At 35.0% G+C, this 24,092-nt stretch overlaps 1 protein-coding gene across 1 annotated transcript; it reads left to right on the top strand.

Moving 5' to 3' along the window:
* The first annotated feature begins 3,238 nt into the window (after positions 1-3,238).
* LOC125680880 (endoplasmic reticulum resident protein 44-like) lies at positions 3,239-20,171 on the top strand. Its single transcript, XM_048920684.2, has 13 exons — positions 3,239-3,371; positions 5,123-5,195; positions 6,377-6,416; positions 6,558-6,627; positions 6,723-6,768; positions 9,392-9,576; positions 10,054-10,169; positions 10,402-10,459; positions 11,405-11,521; positions 13,647-13,758; positions 17,752-17,899; positions 18,186-18,300; positions 18,610-20,171. Exons 1-13 carry the CDS (start codon positions 3,306-3,308, stop codon positions 18,769-18,771), a joined length of 1,308 nt encoding a protein of 435 aa, XP_048776641.1. The 5' UTR covers positions 3,239-3,305; the 3' UTR covers positions 18,772-20,171.
* The last annotated feature ends 3,921 nt before the right edge of the window (positions 20,172-24,092 follow it).

Here is a 24,092-nt window from a genome sequence, read left to right as displayed (position 1 = left end):
CCTAATAAAGTGCCAATCACCAAAACTTAAAAGAAAGAAGACAGAACAGAATGTTATAAATGGAAAGGTATTACAGGGGCGAATCCGGGAATTGTTAAAGAGGGGGGTCTACCATTAATTTGGTTTTCAAGGGGGGGGGGGGGGGGGTCCACCCTCAAGATGCGTTATTTTCACCTTTTTAGCAAAAATTCTGACGAAAAGGTTGTTTTAAACCCTGGAAAAACCCTTCTGGATCCGCCACTGTGTTACCTTACTAAGTGTATCGGGTAAAGTCTTTTGCAAGATTCTGCGCCTGGGACTAATCAGTGGTATAAACAGTGTCCCCAACCTGAATCTTGAGAAGAAGATTTTTAAAGATTGTCTCTGTATATTCATATATTAGTATGTAAAACTTTGATCCCCTATTGTGGCCCCATCCTACCCCCGAGGGCCATGATTTTAACAAACTTGTCAGGAAGCTTCCATGTAAATGTAAACTTTACTGGACCAATGATTCTTCAGAAGAAGATTTCTAATGATTTTCCCTAGGAGGCCAGAGGAGCTGAAATCCACATGAAAGCTTCCTGACATAGTGTAGATTCAAGTTTTTAAAAAATCGTGACCCCAGGGGTAGGATGGGGCCACAATAGAGGATCAAAGTTTTACTTACAAATATCTAGTAAAAAAAAAACTTTTAAAATCTTCTTCTCAAGAAACACTGGGCCAGAAAAGCTGAGATTTACGTGAAAGCGTCCTGACATAGTGCAGAATTAAGTTTGTTAAAATCATTGCCTCCAGGGGCAGGATGCGGTCACAATATGGGATCAAAAGTTTTACATACAAATATATAGGAAATATTTTTAAAAATCATCTTCTCAAGAACCACTGAGCCAGAAAAGCTGACATTTACGTGAAAGCTTCCTGATATAGTGCAGATTCAAGTTTGTTAAAATGATGGCCCCCGGGGGTCGGATGGAGCCACAATAGGGGATCAAAGTTTTACATACAAATATATAGAGAAAATCTTTAAATATCTTCTTCTCAAGAACCACTGAGCCAAAAAAGCTGATATTTACATGAAAACTATCTGACATAATGCAAATTCAAGTTTGTTAAAAATCCTAGGTCCCGGGGGTCGGATGGGCCACAATAGGGGATCAAAGTTTTACATACAAATAAAAAGGGACAATCTTTAAAAATCTTCTTCCCAAAATCCACTGCATGAGCTAGAAAAGCTGATATTTACATGAAAGCTTCCTAACATAGTGCAGAGTTAAGTTTGCTCAAATCCTGGCCCCCTGGGGTAGGATGGGGCCACAATAGGGGATCAAAGTTTTACATACAAATATATAGGGAAAATCTTTAAAAATCTTCTTTTCAAGAACCACTGAGCCAGAAAAGCTGATATTACATGAAAGCTTTCTGACATAGTATAGATTCAAGTTTGTTCAAATCATGGCCCCTGGGGGTAGGATGGGGCCACAAGGGGGGGGGGTCAAAGTTTTACATACAAATATATAGGAAAAATCTTTAAAAATCTTCTTCTCAAGAACCATTGGGCCAAAGAAGTTCACATTTACATGAGAGCTTTTTGACATAGTGTAGATTCAAGTTTGCAAAAACCATGGCCTCCAGGGGTAGGTTGGGTCCGTAATAGGGACTACGGTTTTACATGCAAATATATAAGGAAAATCTTCGGATATGGACCAAGGTGACTCAGGTGAGCGATGTGGCCCATGGGCCTCTTGTTTATATATATACTCAGTGAAGAGTTAAAACTCCTCCAAAATATGAATTTTTATAATGCACAGAATCAAATTAAATAAAGACTTTGCAAAAAACCCGATGATGTCACATGAGGGTGGAACTACCTTAATTGTGATTTGTATAAAACAACCTAGTACACAATCTACAGTGTAATACACAACAAAAAATTAATTAACAGATTTTACCATTGGAATGAGACAAGGATAATTAGGTTCCCCCCCCCCCCCCCCATACTGTTCCTGGTAACAATCGACTAGACCATAAGGAAGAATGAAGATCTTAGACTTCGCTGATGACATCGATCATTCATGCATATCTAGCACATCGAACCAACTCCAGCAGAAAACAGAAATCCCATATAGATAGGTTGAGAGAGAGAGAGAGAGAGAGAGAGAGAGAGAGAGAGAGAAAACAATCCAGTCAAAGAGACCTTGGAATTTACATACCTGGGTAACAGTTAGTATCGTCTCTAGCTACTATCTGCATATCGCGTTGATATTGAACAACACAAGACATTATACTACATGTGTGTCGTGTCCATTTCAACTAAATCTGCATTACCTCACCTCTGTAGCAAGTTCATCAAGAGTATGTCCACTGCACATATGACAATTATATTCTTGTACTAGAACTCAATCCAGCAAATGCACTTTGTCATATAAATCATACAATGTTATGTCCATTTGGGCCTAAAATCTCTCTCTCTCTCTCTCTCTCTCTCTCCCCGACCCCCCTCTCTCTGGAACACAGAGATGTGTCGATGATGCTGGAGATTGTTGAAGTATGCATGTCACCAGAAAAGAGTAAGGTGAAATATTTAGTAAACGGCTTTTAAATGGACATCAGATGTGTGTGTGTGTGTGTGTGTGTGTGATTGGAAATCTATTCAAAACCAATGCAATGGTTATATTCAAAGACTAACCAGCCGGCTAGCCGACGATGACATTTTCCCGTATTATAACGAGTGCAAAAATGTCATTGCATGTTTCTTTTCACCTACTATCATTAAACTTTTTGAATAGGATATACATCGTTAGAGATTAATTTGATTTGTAGACCTAGTGCTTTGTGCATGTGTGTGTGTGTGTGTGCTAACATCAATATACATTAATATTTTTAGTGCACGAAAATCAAGTTTAACACGCTGTATTTCCATAACAAGCACTATGACCCAAGTTATATTCCCCCCCCCTTTTTTTTTTATTTTCATGAATTCCCTTCCAAAAAATAGAAAATAGAAATACAGTGGTCTAGATCTGTACTTTAAAAAAATGACAATATACTAAAAAACTCAGACACCAGTGCGAACCTCTTCGCTCGATCGTCATATCGTAAAACATATATATCAAAGTTCTCTCTCTTCGGCGAAAGCCGATTAATATCAAATTTAATGAATGCATTCTAGGTATATCGATTTTGTGATTTTGGTAACATTTGCTGGCGGATAAAAATGCTGTGGAGCGAAACGTATCGTTACCTATTTCGCATCTCGTCTAACACGAGATTACACGCGTGCATCGACTGTATTCACTTCCGGTGAATATTATTCGATCGTGTGTATGTTAAATATGCCTCATCCACGTAAATATAGGCATACTTGGGGACCAATGCATATTTTGATAACGGTAAAAACATTCTTTTATTGTGCATTCTTGAACATTCAAATTGAAATGTCTAAAGGCATCTCTTTTCAAGTGTTCTTATCACGGTATCACATATGTTCATGTTGTATGACAACCGGGTACGTGTCTAAGATATTTGAGTATATACACGTTTTCCTGATGTGTAATATGTCGTCTTCCGATTTTTTGGTACATTTGTAACTTATGAGAAACGAATGTTCATGTTTTTCATGAATATCGATTGGTTTACATATTTAATATTGATCCTTGCACTAGATATGGCAACATAAGAGTCGGGAGCAAATTTATCAAGAAAACAAGTACATCTAGGCAATATTTTGACTTGGTGATAAAATTGCCATCTCCTGTGATGATGATTGAATATTTAAAAATTGATAATGCACAACGCAACTCCATCATTTGTTCTTATAGGCTAATAGGAGCCCGACTTCAGTTAAAAACTTCGGAATCTGTTTAGTAGATTAATCTTGTAAACAAATATAGTAAAATCAAATGAGATAGCTGCTACCTGGAATATGTTGTCGATACAACTATTGGTACAAGGGCAGCAAAATTCAGTGGAAATTTGTAAATATCTGTGCGAAGTTTAATGTGTACATGTATATCTTCACATTCAGTGATTGTGACAATGTCAGTGCTCAAATATAGACTGTCACATCAGTTCCATCTTTATAGACTATCACATCAGTTCCATCTTTATAGACTGTCACATCAGTTCCATAGACTGTCACATCAGTTCCATAGACTGTCACATCAGTTCCATCTTTATAGACTGTCACATCAGTTCCATCTTTCATTTATATTTTTGTTCCGAGTCTTGGATGTGAAAGAAACATGATAGATTGTTTTAACGCTTTAGTCTAGTATTGTAGTTTACTGAAGTAAATAATATGCATCATGATACAAATATGCGATAAGACATAATTATGTATCACAATACCCTTTTAATGACTTTTAAGATCTCTTACATTTCTGTTGTTTTGCCTGTACACTTTCTGTTACATTTAGTATTACTCCAAATACTTCCTGAATTAATATGTAGTTCATCAAATGTATCAATGAAAATTATTAGATAAGGCAATAAGGGATGTAAAAAAAAAAAGCCTTTTAAATTTATGCCACACTTGGAATAATTCCAAATTAATTCCAAACTTATAAGTTACAACTGTATCACATCATTGTACAGACTTGTGATCAATAGACAATACACATGAGGTTTTGCCATGTTGTTACACCTCCATCAATAATATAGGAAGTCTTAGAAAAAATTGGTTGTCATACATTCATGTAAGACCACTTATTCGGAGATATTATTTTGCCTGTCATTTTGACTCTTACCTGTTACAAAATATAATGATAAGTTCAAACATAGAGAGGTTCAGCAAAGTCTCCATGATGAATGTACAGCTTGACACTCAAATTCCTCCCATTTCCGACAACTCTACATGCTTTTCATTGAATTTATGAAAAATTTGTCCCGTACATCCAATGGTCAAACAGTTGTGAATGTTGCATTATGCAAATCATAAATGTCTATTTCAGCTTGGTTTTAATTGCAAGACCCAGATATGTCAAGAATTTGGGTAACTTCTTGCATAATGTGCTATATAAATGAAATTCAAAATCATTTGTAAATTGTAGGTGATTTTAGCAATGGTGTACTATCACCAAATGCAAGGTAATAGGGAGACAAGAAAAATATACAAATGCAATTGATTTTCTTTTTTTTCCAGATCAGCCTACTGATTAAAGGGACACTTAGTGAAGTTACAGCTCTTAATGGTGCAAACCTCGGAAGTGTTATAGGTAATGTGGTGTTTTAGAGAAGTGTTATAGGTAATGTGGTGTTTTAGAGAAGTGTTATAGGTAATGTGGTGTTTTAGAGAAGTGTTATAGGTAATGTGGTGTTTTAGAGAAGTGTTTAAACTGCTTTTAGGGAAGTGTTATAGGTAATGTGGTGTTTTAGAGAAGTGTTTAAACTGCTTTTAGGGAAGTGTTATAGGTAATGTGGTGTTTTAGAGAAGTGTTATAGGTAATGTGGTGTTTTAGAGAAGTGTTATAGGTAATGTGGTGTTTTAGAGAAATGTTTTAACTGCTTTTAGGGAAGAGTTATAGGTGAAATGCTGGTTTTTGGGAAGTGTTATTATAGTTATAATACTGGTTTAGGGAAGTGTTACAGTTAATATACAGGTTTAGGGAAGTGTTATAATTAATATACTGGTTTAGGGAAGTGTTATAATTAATATACAGGTTTAGGAAGTGTTACAGTTAATATACAGGTTTAGGGAAGTGTTATAATTAATATACTGGTTTAGGGAAGTGTTATGATTAATATACAGGTTTAGGGAAGTGTTATAATTAATATACTGGTTTAGGGAAGTGTTATAATTAATATACTGGTTTAGGGAAGTGTTACAGTTAATATACAGGTTTAGGGAAGTGTTATAATTAATATACAGGTTTAGGGAAGTGCTATAACTAATATACAGGTTTAGGGAAGTGTTATAATTAATATACAGGTTTAGGGAAGTGTTACAGTTAATATACTGGTTTAGGGAAGTGTTATAATTAATATACAGGTTTAGGGAAGTGTTATAGGTGGATTTTTGGGAATTGTTATAGTTAATATCTAGTGTTTGTCACATATCTCATTTTGTTTTAAACATGATCTTTTCTATTAAGCAATCTTTATGTAAACAAAAACATGGCACTAGCATTCTTTACATAACAGAATTGTGAGTGCTTTTTCTCGCCTGTAACTCAACAAATGACATTGAAATTTTGGTTGACCATTAGAAATACCTTAGTATTGTAAACCTTTAAAATGGAAAACAGAATTTTAAAATTTTCAGCTCAAATCATGTCCATGCCCCTTTAACATAAATTTTGTTACATATTTAATACCATGACTATTAAAAAGAAAATTCAATTATAGAATGTTTCATTGTACAAGTAATTTTATTTATTTGTTGTTATGTAAATTTCAGGTTCGAATGAGGTGCTATTTATTAACTTTTATGCTGACTGGTAAGTGTTCCTTGCTCTTCTGTTAAACATTTTCCTTTAGATAGTTTGATATAAATACAATGGAAACACAAATCCTGAATATATGTATTGTTAATTGAATGTAATCTTTGTAAGGAAGACCTGGTGTACTTTCATTTTCAGGTGTAGATTTAGTCAGATTTTAACACCCGTCTTTGAAGAAGCATCTAATAAAATTAAAGAAGAATTTCCTGTAAGTAGAAAGTGAGCTATATAGAAACGTTTTCAAATTCAGTTACAGAGAAAATTGCTCACAGTGAAATTGACCTTTGTATTGTTTTGTTTCAGACCCCAGGAAAAATTGCTTTTGCAAAAGTAGATTGTGATGCAGAATGTAAGTATATACCATTTATTCTGGAATTAGAAAAATCCACTTTTAAAAGGACAAGATCCACTATACCATTTATTCTGGAATTAGAAAAATCCACTTTTAAAAGGACAAGATCCACTATACCATTTATTCTGGAATTAGAAAAATCCACCTTTAAAAGGACAAGATCCACTATACCATTTATTCTGGAATTAGAAAAATCCACTTTTAAAAGGACAAGACCCACATACTGCCTTGTTTGACCCAATAAAGTGAAAAAAATATCAAAGTTGATGATTTTCACTACATACAGAATATTAATGAAAAGTTTCGTGATTAAAGATTTAGGATTAGAACACAATTTTCACAGTACTATTCTACATTTTGGCATCACAAATTATGTCATTATGATATAGTCATTCAAAATTGCCAAAATGAAAGGTTTTTTTTTTTTTTAAATATTTGTAGAGCACAAACTGCATTAATTGAAATTTCATGTCTTTATCACCTGTGGCTGTAAATTTACTATATGCACAGGTGTATGAATGATTAGATTGAATTGATTTTAATGACTTCAATCAGCTCCTGAATATACATGTAAAATGTTAGCATCAGCACATGAATTTCAACTGATTGATCTCAAATGACGAAATTTAAAAAAAATCACTTGAATATTTTTCCCACCATTATGTAAGGGGATGGTTTTTACTCAAAAAGGGAAACACATTTTCAAATGTTTCTTGGCCTATCAGATGCAAGTTATTTTTAGATGAAGGTGTTATAATAAATTCATTATCCACTGGATATAGTTGCTGATTCTGGAATGACAATGGTGATTTTAAGGAAAGAAAAACCTCCTCTCTAAACTAATGAGCAAAGAATACTTACAAATCATTGTGTTATGTTATCAAATCTGTGTATGTGACAGCTGTTACTGTGTCACACGGTATGACCGAGAGGAATTTCAACATTACAGTAAACTACAACATTACATTGAATTAAATGTTAATCATGAGCATCACAATGAACTAAATGTTAATTACAATGAACTAAATGTTAGTTATTTAAGCATTACAATGAACTAAATGTTAGTTCTTTAAGCATAACAATGAACTAAATGTTAGTTCTTTAAGCATTACAATGAACTAAATGTTAGTTCTTTAAGCATTACAATGAACTAAATGTTAGTTCTTTAAGCATTACAATGAACTAAATGTTAGTTCTTTAAGCATAACAATGAACTAAATGTTAGTTCTTTAAGCATTACAATGAACTAAATGTTAGTTCTTTAAGCATTACAAAGAACTAAATGTTAGTTCTTTAAGCATTACAATGAACTAAATGTTAATCATTACAATGAACTAAATGTTAATCATTACAATGAACTAAATGTTAGTTATTTAAGCACTACAATGAACTAAATGTTAATCATTACAATGAACTAAATGTTAATCATTACAATGAACTAATCAATTAATCATTTTAGTGGTACAATGAAATGAATGGTAATTATGTATCTCCTCTTCCAGGGGAGACATTGTTTTTGTACTTTCTGTCTGTCTGTCACATAATCTTGTGAACGCTTCTCCTTATCAGATAGACTTGAAACTTTGTACAATGCTTCATTGTGATTTGTAGATATGCATATTGTTGGGATGCAATTATTTTCCAGAAAGTAATAGTGGATCTAAGAGGGTGGAGGATGTAAAATAGCTTGTGAACACTTCTCCTCCTATATGGCTTATCTGATAGATTTGAAAATTTGTACAATGCTTCATTGCCATTTGTAGATTTGCATATTGTCGGGACAGTTGGATCCAATAATTTTCCTAAGAGTTATAGTGGATCTAAGAGGGGTGGAGGATGTTAATATAGCTTGTGAACGCTTCTCTTATATGGATTATCCGATAGACTTGAAACTTTGTACAATAATTCAATGCCATTTGCATATGTGCATATTGTAGGGATCCAATTGTTATCCTATATGACATCTTGGAGTTCTTAATGTCTGCTTTCTTCCTCCTTATCATGCAGTACATTTAGGGAAGGAGGTTTTATTTGGAGTATTTCAATTTGGGGAGCTGGGGAGGAATTTGTTTTTCATAAAAAACAATCTTTAGTAATTTAGTGGTACAATGAAATTAATGGTAATAATTTTAGCAGTACATAGAAGTGAATATTGATTTTTGAATCAGTTTAGATCCGTATTGAAATAGTTAGTCTCTAACAAAGTTGATAAATACCAAATACCGTGTTTTATATCTATTAGCATGATTGATTGATTGATTATTGTTTTTATGTCTCATCAAGAATTTTTAACTCATATTGAGACATCACCAACTGTAGATGAAGTACCACAAATATAGACCTATGTTTAGTGCTCAGGGCTGTAGCAGTGAGGATTCTTTATTGTGCCGATGCCTGCCATGACACAGGACCTCCATTTTTAAGGTCATATCCGAAAGACCAGTGATTCTCACTTCTATATGCTGAGTGTTTGGCACAGGAGCAATCGCTACCTATCTTTACATCTTACGTTTGACCACCATGGCGTGAGCAGGGGCTTGAACTCACGACCTCCTGGTTACATAGCGAATGCTCTACTACTATGAGAACATATGATACATGTATATTTTTTCTTTACCAGCTGATATAGCCAGTCAATACCATATTTCAAAATATCCGACTCTGAAGTTGGTTCGCAATGGACAGCTCATAAAGAAAGAATACAGAGGACAAAGATCTGTTGACGCTTTAGTGCAGTTTGTTAAGGACCAAGTCCGAGATTCTGTTCAGCAACACTCCACCTTAGAGTCTATGGACGAGCTAAATGTAAGGGATTTGTTTTCAGTATATATGTTTTACTCCATATTGAAATTGAAATCAACTCATGACAGGTTTGTTTTGCGTAAAGAGATTGGAAAACTCATTTTGGTGTATATTTTTTCTCACCCCAAATCATCTTAGACTAGGAGCCGATTTTTATAAAAGATTGAATTTTTGTCCAGGAAGCAAAAATTCAATGGACATAATTTGAAGATAATAATTGTTTTGGAATTTGGAAATAAATGCAGAATAAAGCATAAAATTGTTTACTGTAACAGAAAATAACTAGTATCAGTCATTTTGACTTTTATAAATTCTTTTTAAAAGATTTGAACAAAAATGATCTTTACTATCCCAATAATCACCATTGTATGATTACTACATGTACATATTGAGAGGAAGTTGTTAGAACAGTTGCTTCTACTTCATTTATTCGATACAAAACAAATGTCTAAAACAACTAAACATGCTTGTTTCTTTTAGGAGAAGAAGAGACATGTCATTGGATATTTTGCTGATGTTAACTCCGATGGTTATAGGTTATTTACCAAAGTAGCAAGTACTCTACGAGAAGAATGTGAATTCCATTCTGCAGTGGGGTAAGTCTTCATCACCAAAGCGTTTTAAATTATATCAGACATGAGATGCTTGTGAGAAATACTAAGTAAAGCAATGAAACTTTAATAAGCATAAAGCTGAGGGGAGGAAAATTGCTGATTAGATTGCAAATATAGGGAAAAAATGGCTGTAAGATTATGCTTATAAATTGTTATATGAGAGGTAGAAGTAGCTGATGGCTGTTTAATGTAATGTGTTTATTTTTGGTTACAGGCCTGTGTCAGAGCATGAGAGATCCATGGGAGATAGAGTGGTCTATAGAGCCCCTCAGGTAAGCATGTTTATAATTACTAGTGACTATAGAGCCCCTCAGGTAAGCATGTTTATAACTATTGGTGACTATAGAGCCCCTCAGGTAAGCATGTTTATAATTACCCGTAATACCGGTGATGGGTAGACTATGATACATGAACATTAAAACTTAGAGTGGCTCATTTTTAATCTCGGGTCTCAGATTTTCGTGTATAAAAGTGAGACTGAGATTATTGATAGCCCCTGAGCCAGGACTGAGTGTAAGTTGTGGGGCTTTCTGAATAGACCCAGGATAAGTGGCCATTTTCACAAGAAATCCTATGACTAAGACAAAAAAAATTATCTCTGCCTTATATTCAATTCAGTGCTACTATACTCTGAGTAAGAATGCAATTTTTATCATATATGTATATGCTTAGTTTTGCTCATTTTGAAATATATGAGGGAAGAATTATTAAAGAATTACACTGTTTCAAAATTTTCCTCTTAAATGTAAGATTTTTTGTGAAAAGGGCCACAACTTCTCTGAGTATAAGTTACAGACATTCTGAATACACCAGGCAAAGACACATTTTTTTTTACGTTGGTGTTGGAGTTGCTGAAATATATTTAAATCATATTACAATGTAACTGAAGCAGTGAATCTACAGGAAGTATAAATTCCTTGTGAAAAAAAATCCACAGACTACTATATAACTTCCTTGTGAAGAAAATCCACTGACTACTTTATAACTTCCTTGTGAAAAAAAATCCACAGACTACTTTATAACTTCCTTGTGAAGAAAAATCCACAGACTACTTTATAACTTCCTTGTGAAAAACACTTGGCTACTGTTTAATTAGATTTTTTTGTAGATAGAATCTTCATACTTGTGATGTACTTGTGTATCAATCTTAAAACCTGTTTTTCTTGTCCTTTTGTTGCTGTAAAGACATGAATAATATTTCCATTTCATCTTCACAGACCACTCATCAGGACATTGCCTACATTGGGAGCCTGACAGATTTTGATAGTCTTTTACACTGGGCTCAGCAGAGCTGTGTTCCTCTTGTCAGGGAGATCACGTTTGATAATGCTGAGGTAGGTATATGGTTATATAGAAAAACACCACGGTGCACACTCATCGTGAAAAGTGCTGGATTATGAGCATGTTTGTGAACAGTGCTTAAATATGCAAAAATCGATAAAGTTCTGCAAAATAGCATATTTGTCATGGAAAAGAGATTGGAAGTTTCATGTATTGTACTTGAATGTGCTCTTTAGAAAATACAAGTTCATTGAAACATATAGCTTTATTTGTCTGAACATCTTTTGCTAGGATTGCTTTATTTGTCTGAACATCTTTTGCTAGGATTGATATAATCGTAATAATTGTCATCATCTGTGCACATCATTTGTTTATAAAATTTGATCATTTGTTTATAAAGTTGATAATTAACACTTCCTGTAAACAAACTTTTCACAAAACTGATGAAAATGAAAACTAAATTTATGTTAAAGTAAAATGAATACAATTATGCAACCAAAGTAAGCCCCAAAAATACTGTATATATACTGTACATGTACTTTATCAACCCATGCATCCATTTTTAGCTCACCTGAGCTGAAAGCTCAAGTGAGCTTTTCTGATCACCTGTTGTCCTCAGTCTGTCTGTAAACTTTTTACATTTTCAACTTCTTTTCCAAACCCACTGGGCCAATTTCAACTATACTTGGCAAAAAGTATCCTTAGGTGAAGGGCTATCAAGTTTGTTCAAATGAAGGGCCCTGCCCTCTTCAAAGGGGAGATAGTCACAAAAATGTAAAAATAGGGTCGGGTCATTCAAAAATCTTCTTAAGAACCATTTGCCAGTGGAGTTGAAATTTACAAGAAAGCTTCCTGACATAGTGCAGATTCAAGTTTGTGAAAACCATGACTCCTGGGGGTAGGTTGGGGCCACAATAAGGTATCAAATTTTTACATGCAAATGTATATAGGTAAAATCTTTGAAAATCTTTTCAAGAACCATTGGGCCAGGAAAGTACAAATTTACATAAAAGCTATATTGACATAGTGTAGATTCAAGTTTGTAAAAATCATGACCCCCCAGGGTTAAGTTTGGGCCACTATAGGGATCAAAGTTTTACATGCAAATGTATATAGGTAAAATCTTTGAAAATCTTTTCAAGAACCACTGGGCCAGGAAAGTACAAATTTACATAAAAGCTATATTGACATAGTGTAGATTCAAGTTTGTAAAAATCATGACCCCCCAGGGTTAAGTTTGGGCCACTATAGGGATCAAAGTTTTACATGCAAATGTATATAGGTAAAATCTTTGAAAATCTTTTCAAGAACCATTGGGCCAGGAAAGTACAAATTTACATAAAAGCTATATTGACATAGTGTAGATTCAAGTTTGTAAAAATCATGACCCCCCAGGGTTAAGTTTGGGCCACTATAGGGATCAAAGTTTTACATGCAAATGTATATAGGTAAAATCTTTGAAAATCTTTTTAGAAGAACTTGAAAATGGACTTAAGAAGTGCTTGAAAATAGGCTTAAGAAGTGCTTGATAAACAATTTTTATGGTCTTCTTAAATATCATAAACACATATGCAGTGACCATGCTTAGAATTGATTGATGTTTATAACAATTTTCATTTTCTTTGGTTAGCAGAGAAAATACTTGCATACAGTGAATTACTCTTATTATGAAACCAAATTATTGGCAGTTGTCATGGTTACCTAGCTGTAAACTTGTTTTGTTGTAACTATTTATAGATATGTCTACTTTGAATAGAAAAGAAAGCTCGCTGGTTTTTTTATAAGTTTTGTTGGAACACATGTAAATTACTTTGTAATTCATCAGTATACACACTGTAAGTGTATATATTTTAACGAGATGTATATTTTAGCACCTTTTGGCAGTGAAGCAAGAGTGCTATTTAAGGCTGTGCTAAAATGTACTTACTTGCTGTCTGTTACACCTTTGGCGTGTCGGGCAGCAATGTGATATTTTCTATTTATCCATTATCACACACGACAGAAGCAATTCATGATTATGTCAAAATGTGCCTCAGCTCGGACTGTTCAGTATTTTAAAAGTACACTGCTTAAATTTGATTTATATAGAAATGGGAGTTATATTTACATGTGCAAACTGTAAATTGTACTTACATAAATGTACTGAAAAAAATTCATGCTGCATGTATGTTACCACAGGAATTAACAGAAGAAGGTTTGCCATTCCTGATCCTGTTCCATCACCCAGATGACAAAGATATCACACAGAGGTTTTCTACCGTTGTCCAGCAACAGCTGATGTCAGAGAAATGTAAGATAATAATGTCAATGTGAAATCTACAGCAGTTTCTTAGAATGATGTACATTGCATTTGTACTTTATTTAGTGGATTCATAATTTAGTGCCTTTGTGGATGAAGGAAGACTAATTCCTGGTTGTGCTAAATTACTAAAATTTGAAATTATCCAACATATGCACCTTGAAGAAGTGGGTAATTTATAAGCATGTTGAATAGCACACGAGGTCTGATTCTGCTAAAGTTTAGATGGTTGAATTGCTAAATGTACAGTCTTATGCTGGCATACTATTTTAGGTTAGATTATATATTTATATAAAATTCCAAATTATCTAAGAATGATTATGATACATGATAAAAAATAAAAATGCAGCAGTCAAAATATAGGGAGTTTAAAATAATTCCAGGGTTATCGTTCTCTCTCTGACCTAGTGATTTGCTGAATTTGATGAATGACAAAAAATATGTATTAATAGCTAACATTGCATAATGATTCAGTTGACATTGCATTGGTTTCCTACGTGATAGCCTAAAAACAGTGTAGTGAACTCCCATACTGTGTCAATGTCACAGTGTAGTAATCCCATACTGTGTCAATATCACAGTGTAGTGAACTCCCATACTGTGTCAATGTCACAATGTAGTAATCCCATACTGTGTCAATGTCACAGTGTAGTAATCCCATACTGTGTCAATGTCACAGTGTAGTAATCCCATACTGTGTCAATGTCACAGTGTAGTAATCCCATACTGTGTCGATGTCACAGTGTAGTAATCCCATACTGTGTCAATGTCACAGTAGTAATCCCATACTGTGTCAATATCACAGTGTAGTAATCCCATACTGTGTCAATATCACAGTGTAGTAATCCCATACTGTGTCAATGTCACAGTGTAGTAATCCCATACTGTGTCAATGTCACAGTGTAGTAATCCCATACTGTGTCAATGTCACAGAGTAGTGAACTCCCTAGCTGCAATAATGTAGCCCTATCCAATTTTTTTTTTATTCTGACGTTTTCGGGATAGGGCTACAATTCCATAGGATCTCCGTAATGGTGCAAAATAATTTTATGAATAACCGATAATAAACTCTGTGTATTAGTCCCAAATGTTGTTTACACCAAAAGGAGTACCAACTTTGTGCTCAGGCATGTCTAATAAAGGTGTTTTTCATTAAATATAATGTACAGCATGCAAAATTCTTCATCTGCTCCGCCATGCTTGTTATCGCGAGATCTCGTAGGTGGATCTAATGAAAAGCCTAAACATTGACAATCAGCGCGAAAATGTAGTTACTCGAGCCACTTCGACAAAGACAGGAAAATCATATTGTTGCAGAAAGAATTTACACTCTGCTGTTCGGTTTTTAACTTGATATTAAATTCAAACCTTTTTAATACCGACGAAATAGCTTTCGCCTCCATACTTGTCCATTGATGTCAATACTACCTTATATGGCATATGCAAATGACTTGACAACCGGAAGTTGAAACTTCAGTACATCAAACATGGCGCACAAATATGAATCGAGAAATTGGAATTTATCGAAATTGTTGAAAATGGTAGAATAGAGCCTCACAAATCTAAAGTTGCAGGTTGTAAATTTATATATTGACTAAGAAACATAGAATATCATTTTATTTACGTAAAGAAAGTCAGGAAATGTTTAGAATGAGCGCAAATGTTACGGGAGTGAATCACTTCCGCATTTGCACCATTACGGAGATCCTAAGGAGTTGTAGCCCTCTCCCAAAAAAAAAAAAAAAAAAAAAATCAGAGAGGGCTACATTATTGCAGCTATGAACTCCCATACTGTGTCAATGTCACAGTGTAGTAATCCCATACTGTGTCAATGTCACAGTGTAGTAATCCCATACTGTGTCAATGTCACAGTGTAGTAATCCCATACTGTGTCAATGTCACAGTGTAGTAATCCCATACTGTGTCAATGTCACAATGTAGTAATCCCATACTGTGTCAATATCACAGTGTAGTAATCCCATACTGTGTCAATATCACAGTGTAGTAATCCCATACTGTGTCAATATCACAGTGTAGTAATCCCATACTGTGTCAATGTCACAATGTAGTAATCCCATACTGTGTCAATGTCACAGTGTAGTAATCCCATACTGTGTCAATATCACAGTGTAGTAATCCCATACTGTGTCAATATCACAGTGTAGTAATCCCATACTGTGTCAATATCACAGTGTAGTAATCCCATACTGTGTCAATGTCACAGTGCAGTAATCCCATACTGTGTCAATGTCACAGTGTAGTAATCCCATACTGTGTCAATATCACAGTGTAGTAATCCCATACTGTGTCAATGTCACAGTGTAGTAATCCCATACTGTGTCAATGTCACAGAGTAGTGAACTCCCATACTGTGTCAATATCACAGTGTAGTAATCCCATACTGTGTCAATGTCACAGTGTAGTAATCCCATACTGTGTCAATGTCACAATGTAGTAATCCCATACTGTGTCAATATCACAGTGTAGTAATCCCATACTGTGTCAATGTCACAGTGTAGTAATCCCATACTGTGTCAATGTCACAGTGTAGTAATCCCATACTGTGTCAATGTCACAGTGTAGTAATTCCATACTGTGTCAATGTCACAGTGTAGTAATCCCATACTGTGTCAATATCACAGTGTAGTAATCCCATACTGTGTCAATATCACAGTGTAGTAATCCCATACTGTGTCAATATCACAGTGTAGTAATCCCATACTGTGTCAATATCACAGTGTAGTAATCCCATACTGTGTCAATGTCAGTGTAGTGAACTCCCATGCTATGTCAATGTCACAATATAGTAATCCCATACTGTGTCAATGTCACAGTGTAGTAATCCCATACTGTGTCAATGTCACAGTGTAGTAATCCCATACTGTGTCAATGTCACAGAGTAGTGAACTCCCATACTGTGTCAATATCACAGTGTAGTAATCCCATACTGTGTCAATGTCACAGTGTAGTAATCCCATACTGTGTCAATATCACAGTGTAGTAATCCCATACTGTGTCAATATCACAGTGTAGTAATCCCATACTGTGTCAATGTCACAATGTAGTAATCCCATACTGTGTCAATGTCACAGTGTAGTAATCCCATACTGTGTCATTATCACAGTGTAGTAATCCCATACTGTGTCAATATCACAGTGTAGTAATCCCATACTGTGTCAATATCACAGTGTAGTAATCCCATACTGTGTCAATGTCAGTGTAGTGAACTCCCATGCTGTGTCAATGTCACAATATAGTAATCCCATACTGTGTCAATGTCACAGTGTAGTAATCCCATACTGTGTCAATGTCACAGTGTAGTGAACTCCCATGCTGTGTCAATGTCACAGTGTAGTAATCCCATACTGTGTCAATGTCACAGTGTAGTAATCCCATACTGTGTCAATGTCACAGTGTAGTAATCCCATACTGTATCAATGTCAGTGTAGTAATCCCATACTGTATCAATGTCAGTGTAGTGAACTCCCATGCTGTGTCAATGTCACAGTGTAGTAATCCCATACTGTGTCAATATCACAGTGTAGTAATCCCATACTGTATCAATGTCAGTGTAGTGAACTCCCATGCTGTGTCAATGTCACAGTGTAGTAATCCCATACTGTGTCAATGTCACAGTGTAGTAATCCCATACTGTATCAATGTCAGTGTAGTGAACTCCCATGCTGTGTCAATGTCACAGTTGATCGCATTATATATGTGGATGGTTGTGACATATTTTTTCAGTCATCCAAAAACTGTGATACTGGGTTGATTTTGTGAATATGATATACAGTGAAACTTGGATAGGATATGTACATGTACATACAATGTATTATTAAAATACTGTTTTACAATGAAACTTTCGGATGTAATACGTACATACATCTGTATATACATTATCCAGGAAAGTTCCATTATAGAGAAGAAAATTGAAATGTGGGATATTAAGTGATGTGATTGTTACTGACCACTTTGTCATTTCAGCGTCTGTGAACTTCCTGGTTGCCGATGGGTTGAAGTTTAAGCACCCTCTTCATCACCTCGGTAAATCGGAGTCGGATCTGCCCGTCCTGGCCATCGATAGTTTTCGTCACATGTATTTGTTTCCACATGATGTTAAAACTGATCTGGAGTAAGTCACATGATGTTAAAACTGATCTGGAGTAAGTCACATGATGTTAAAACTGATCTGGAGTAAGTCACATGATGTTAAAACTGATCTGGAGTAAGTCACATGATGTTAAAACTGATCTGGAGTAAGTCGTCATTCATTTAATGGATGAAATTCACAAGGTTTCGATACTTTTTAAATTACAGACTGTATAAATAAGAATCGGTAAAGTAAAACAAATGCATGTTCAATGTGTAGAGATTTATCTGTGTTTTATATTGATTTCAATTTTGAACGAATTTTACAGGAAACCAGGGATGTTGTCCCAATTCATAGCTGATCTACACTCAGGAAAACTTCATAGGGAGTTCCACCATGGACCGGACCCCACAACTGATTACCCTACTCCCCCACCCCCAGAGGTAGGACCTAGGAAGTGAAAGACCTAAAATTCCTGAATAACTCTAAAAGTGCTGTCAGAATGATAGAGAAAATTTCATTTTTTGAGGGGTTTAGAGAGACCAAGTGTAAAGGGAAATAGCATTAAACAGCATAATGTCACATGAAAGTTTTCTTCCCAATTAAACAAGAGTTTTAGTGTAGGTGTAAACATGCTCATAAAACAAATAGATATGGAAAATTACATGTCTGTGAAAGGTGACCTGTTAATTTACATGTATGCTAGGATCCTGGGATCCATGCTTGCATAACGTGTGTTTTGAACATTTCAGTCCATTAATGCAGAGCAGAAACCGGAGGAGAAAACTGACCATATCCCCCATGATGTGAACAAGGACAACGGCCCTAAGCAGCCCACTTCAGTCCCAGAATCCACCTTCAGAAAGCTGGCTCCCTCTAGAAACAGATATACAATATTGAGAGACGAGTTATGATGACATTGCAGATATTCTTAGAGAGTGAGAATAATTTATTTTATAAGGGGTCAGTGGTGTAAATTGAGACATTCTCGTTTTAAATTTGAATTTATTGGACGAGCAAATTGTGAATTCTAATGGTTTGTCTGACCGTATTAATTTTTTTATTGTGTACAAGTAAACACAGAAGAGCTCGTGTAACAGTTGCTGTAAAATGATGCTTTTTTGCGAAAGGGGGTTTTATATTTAGCATTATATTTTTTGTGTCATCATTTCACGAATATGCCTAGATTATAACAGCAGGAAAAAAATTCATACATGTATCTCTTTTCTTTAAAGACAAATTTTTCATATAAACCGAAAAATGAAAATTTCGTTCATGTAATAAATTATGTTCTGACTTTTGTTTTGCATTTATAGTCATACAACTATTTCTTGTTGAGAATTTCAGTTCAGTACAGATGTACTGGACATTACCATGCAGCATTTGTTTCAGATAAACACTAAAATATTCACGTGACATGTTGTGCATTCTTCATTTTAAATGATGCTACAGGTATCTAGAAATGTATTTTCACATATAATTATATGGATGTGCTGTTGTTTTGGACATTCACATTTTGCAGTGTTATAAAATGATCATAAGTTACTTGATGCATCAGTTTTTATTGTGTTGACAAAGGTGGTTTGTATTTTCAAATTATGCACGAGTTAGTATATTACAATCAGATTTTTTTTAGATATACAGTTTTGTCAACATCGATTGTTTTTTTATTGAACTGTATTTTTCATACTCACAGATTGTACAAAGTTTCTTAAGTATCAGTCAAGTACCATTTAGAAAATCTTTGATATCAATAAGTACAAGATTGAGAAGGAACATTTTAGTACCATTTCTCAAGCTTTAAACTGCCAGGATTTAAAGAAACCCCCAGACTTCTTGTATCTGATCAAAAATGGTTTAATCACAACTGTGTATGTTCTGTGTTTTACAAATGCAGACTCATTTTGGTTGGAATAAAAGAAAAGATAATGAAGATGTGTAAACCTATGCATTTTTTAAAAAGATTATTGTTACGGTACTACATATAGATGTACATTTTTTTGAGTTGCTGCATACAAATAATGTTTACATAAGACTCATGGTTGATTGTGTAGAAGACAAGTGTGAATGGTTAGAGTAATTGAAACATGGACGTACAGGGATCAAATGCAGAATTTACTGTCCATAATCCAGCGAGGTGTTGATGCAGTTATTCTGTGAATGTAAGCACACGGGATAAGGATTATGGAGAGAGATGGAGTATTTAAAATGTATATGGGAAATACTATGTTGATGATTGCAAGATGTACTGCAAATGTTTTCTTCAAAATCATTGATGTATTGAACTTGCAATTAAAATTATTTCTCCTTGAGACTGATGTGTGTTATTTTGTCAAACTGGTACAAGCTTTGATTAGCTACAATAATGTAGCCCTCTCAGACTTTTTGGGGGGGGGGGGGGGGTCGGCATAAAAAAATCGATGAGGGCTACATTTTTGCAGCTAAAGCACGGACCCCAAATCCATGTAGAATTGTGACCAATTCAAATACAGTACAACACGCTTATAGTGAAGTGCAGGGGGGACGAACAATTACAGTACAACATAATTATAGCGAAGTGCAGGGGACGAACAATTTTGATCCATTATAAACATGATTTGTTATATCCAATAACTTCTTAATATATTTTAACATTACAGGGAATGCAAATTACTTCGCTGTAAGTGGGAATTCATTATAAGTGTGTTCACTGTAACCATGTTTTACTGTGAAGTGTTTGTAATGAACAGTGACATAAAAATATCAGTTCTGGCTATAGTATGTCAAAAACGGACATTTCCACTTCTCCAGTGTTCGAAATTAACCATAGACCGAGTCTTTGTCAAATGACACCAGTCTGCCAATTGTAATGGGGATAGACCAAATGGTCTATGCCGATTTTTTTAGATTTAAAGCAAAAGAGTTATCCCAAAAGTTGACGTCTGATAAACGTTATGAGGAAGGAAAGACATTGTTATGGAAATAGAAAGAAAATATACACTAGAAGAAAGAGATGTGGTGAACTTTGTGGGTTCAAAGGTCATACATTGTAGGAATCCACACTAATAAAGTTGATGCCATACAACTACATATACTACCTTAACAGATACTGGTATTGTGGACAAATGGGGGGGGGGGGGGGGGGGTTATTAAATTGCATATCAAATAGGAAGGGATCAAAGTTTAAAATCAGGCGAAGAAAAATATGAATGCCATAGAGTCAAAACCAAGGGTTGTGAAATTCACCATTTTTTGTACATCCTTTTCTGATTTTCCTAAGTATGCATTTAGATTTTATAAAGTATCAGCAAACTTGCACATAAGCACTATATACTAAGTTTGGCCCCACCCTAATACCAAAACCCCTACCCCTGGGATCATCAAATTTACAATTTTGGTAAAGGACTACATGCTATCCATTAATTTAGTTTCAATTTACTAGTATCAATAGCAACAAAGGAGATGTTATTTAAGGTGGGTCGATCCTCATGTGACTTATCAATTTTAATGGTTAAAAGTGCAAAATCTGTATTAATTTCCATTCAATATAGTTAAATTTAATCAATAACCAAAGAAAATGTGTATGTTGCCACATTTTTAAAGATGTCAGACATAAAAAAAACGGAAGTATATGTTAACATCAGAAAATCACACTTTCGTTATACAGAATAATTAGAATAGATAAAAACTTGTTGAAATGACAAATTTTAAATGTCAACAGTTTAAAAAAAAATGTTAATTCATAAATATGTATAAATTAATTGTGGATATTGGGGAAATTATGTATAATAGACATACAGTAAAAGAAATACCAGCATAGGAGTTATTGCCCTTGATAACATTTTTTTAATAACAAAGAATTGATTATCTATGGAAAATATAAACTTTTTCAAAATCAATAGTTTACCAGATTTTTTATTTTATGCAGTTAATAAAATTCCTCTGAAAGATATATTTCTATCATGTGCAAAGTTTAATTCGATAAAGATTTTTGCAAAAACCTATGACATCACACGAGGATGGATTAACCACAAGTGTTTTACACATAAACACTATATAGTAAGTTTGGCCCCGCCCTGGGGTCAGAACCCCTACCCCGGGGATCATTAAATTTACAGTTTTGGTACAGGCCTTCCTCCTCTACATCACTATGCATTTAGTTTTTCTCACACGTGCGGTTCTTCAGAAGAAAATTTCTGAAAATTGCATTGTCAGTTTTTGCCCCGCCCTTAGGTCCCCGGGGGTGCAGGAATCCTGAAATTTACAATTTATGTCCCCCTTGTTCCAAAGATGCTTTATATCAAATTTGAAAACAATTGGAATGAAAGTTATCAAGAAGTTTTCTATTGTTCACACATTTAATAACATGACCATTTTGGCCCCACCCCGATACCACAACCTCTACCCCTGGGATCATCAAATTTACAATTTTAGTAAACAACAACCTGCTCTTTCAAAATATCCATTTAGTATCAGTAGCACTAAAGGAGACATTATCTAAGTGGGTTTTTTGAGGGGGGGGGGGTAGTGCAGAGGTAGCGCTCTCGCTTCTCACCGCTGCGACCCGAGTTCGATCCCCGTGATCGGCAGTGGTTGTATGTGAGAGGGTATGGCGGTCGCCCACTCGGACACGTGGGTTTCCTACGGGTACTCTGGTTTCCTCACACATAAATGACCCCCTAGCGCAAACATCCGTGCATCAAAGGACCCCATTGGAAATAAGCTTTCATGGGTTATCCTTGGTATTTATGTAACTATGTATGTTTGCATGTATGTATATACCGAATAAACATTTATTTTTTACACATAAACACTATATAGTAAGTTTGACCCCACGTATCCTGGGGTCGGAACCTTTACCCCGGGGATCATGAAATTTACAATTTTGGTAGAAGCTTCCTTGCTCATCATTACTATATACTCACTTTCTCTGCTAGATGTCCAGGAGTAAAGAAGATTTTTAAAGAAATACATCAATTCTACAGTTTTTACCCCAAAATAAAGGCCCCTTAGGATAGGGGGGGGGGGGGGGGTGCCATGAAATTTACAATTTCCAGTCCCCTTCACTTACAGATGCTACATACCACATTTGATCAAGATTGGCCCAGTAGTTTCTGGGAAGAAGTTTTTAACGGTTGACGACAGACAGAGACCATTTGCAATATGTCACCCGAGTTTACCTGAGGTGACCTAAATATACCACGTAAGCTACAAGAGTCTCATTCTGCACAAAGACGACGTGGGGAGGAGATTTATAGGTCAAAAGGTCATATGTTAAGGTTATAGAGGAAGACATCTTGGTGTCACTGTCTTAATCTGTAATGTAATGTCGTGTCATACACTTAATCCAGTAAGCCTGTGTAACTTAGAGAGTTCAATAAAAGCACAAATGGCATTGGGAATTGAAACACAGATAGAATATAGCCATAAAACCCACACATTTAAGGGATATATTATTTAGCTTCGTTTTACTAATTGAAAAGTAGGGGACAAATTAAAGGGAGGTGGGTTGAAATGTCAGGTGTCTGTGATCATTTCCTGAGGGTGCTAAAATCACAAAAAAATAAAATGTGTTTGTGAGTTACTGGTGACCCCATATGGCAGCACAGTAATTCTGGTACCCAAAAGACTGGTCTTGTCACAAGGAATACACATGTAAAATGTCCACCACTAACCATTCAAACGTTAAGGCTTGGTTAAAAATTTTCACAAATAGGTCAAACTCCAAGGTCATGAGGCCAATATTTTGGAACCAAGAGAAAGGTCTTGTCACAAGGAATACACCTGTGAAATATGAAAGCCCCAGCTCTGACTGTTCAAATGTTATGACCATGGTTTGAGTTTTTCAAAAGTAGGTTAAACTCCAAGGTCAAAAACTTGTATTTGAAGAAAGATCTTGTCACAAGAAATGCACATGTTGAATATGAATGGCACATCATCAACCATTCAAGAGTTATGGTGAAGGTTAGAAGTTTTCAAAAGTAGGTCAAACCAAAAGGTCAAGGTCACAAATTTTGCTATCTAAAGAAAGGAATACACACGTGAAATATGAAAGCCCCATCACCATCCATTCAAGTAATGGCGAAGGATAAAGTTTTTGTGGACAGACCCAAAACTAGACGTCTAGATTTTCCCCGATATATTCACATGCAAAACTTTAACCCCCATTTCCAACCTAACCTCAGGGGTCATGATTTTAACGAACTTGAATATCCATTATTCCAGGAAGCTTTCATGTAAATTTCAGATTTTCTGA

This window comes from Ostrea edulis, chromosome 2, assembly GCF_947568905.1.
Source record: "Ostrea edulis chromosome 2, xbOstEdul1.1, whole genome shotgun sequence".
NCBI classification, from domain to species: domain Eukaryota; kingdom Metazoa; phylum Mollusca; class Bivalvia; order Ostreida; family Ostreidae; genus Ostrea; species Ostrea edulis.
The sequence above is the reverse complement of the archived record's forward strand: the minus strand, read 5'-3'. Positions and strand labels throughout refer to the sequence as shown.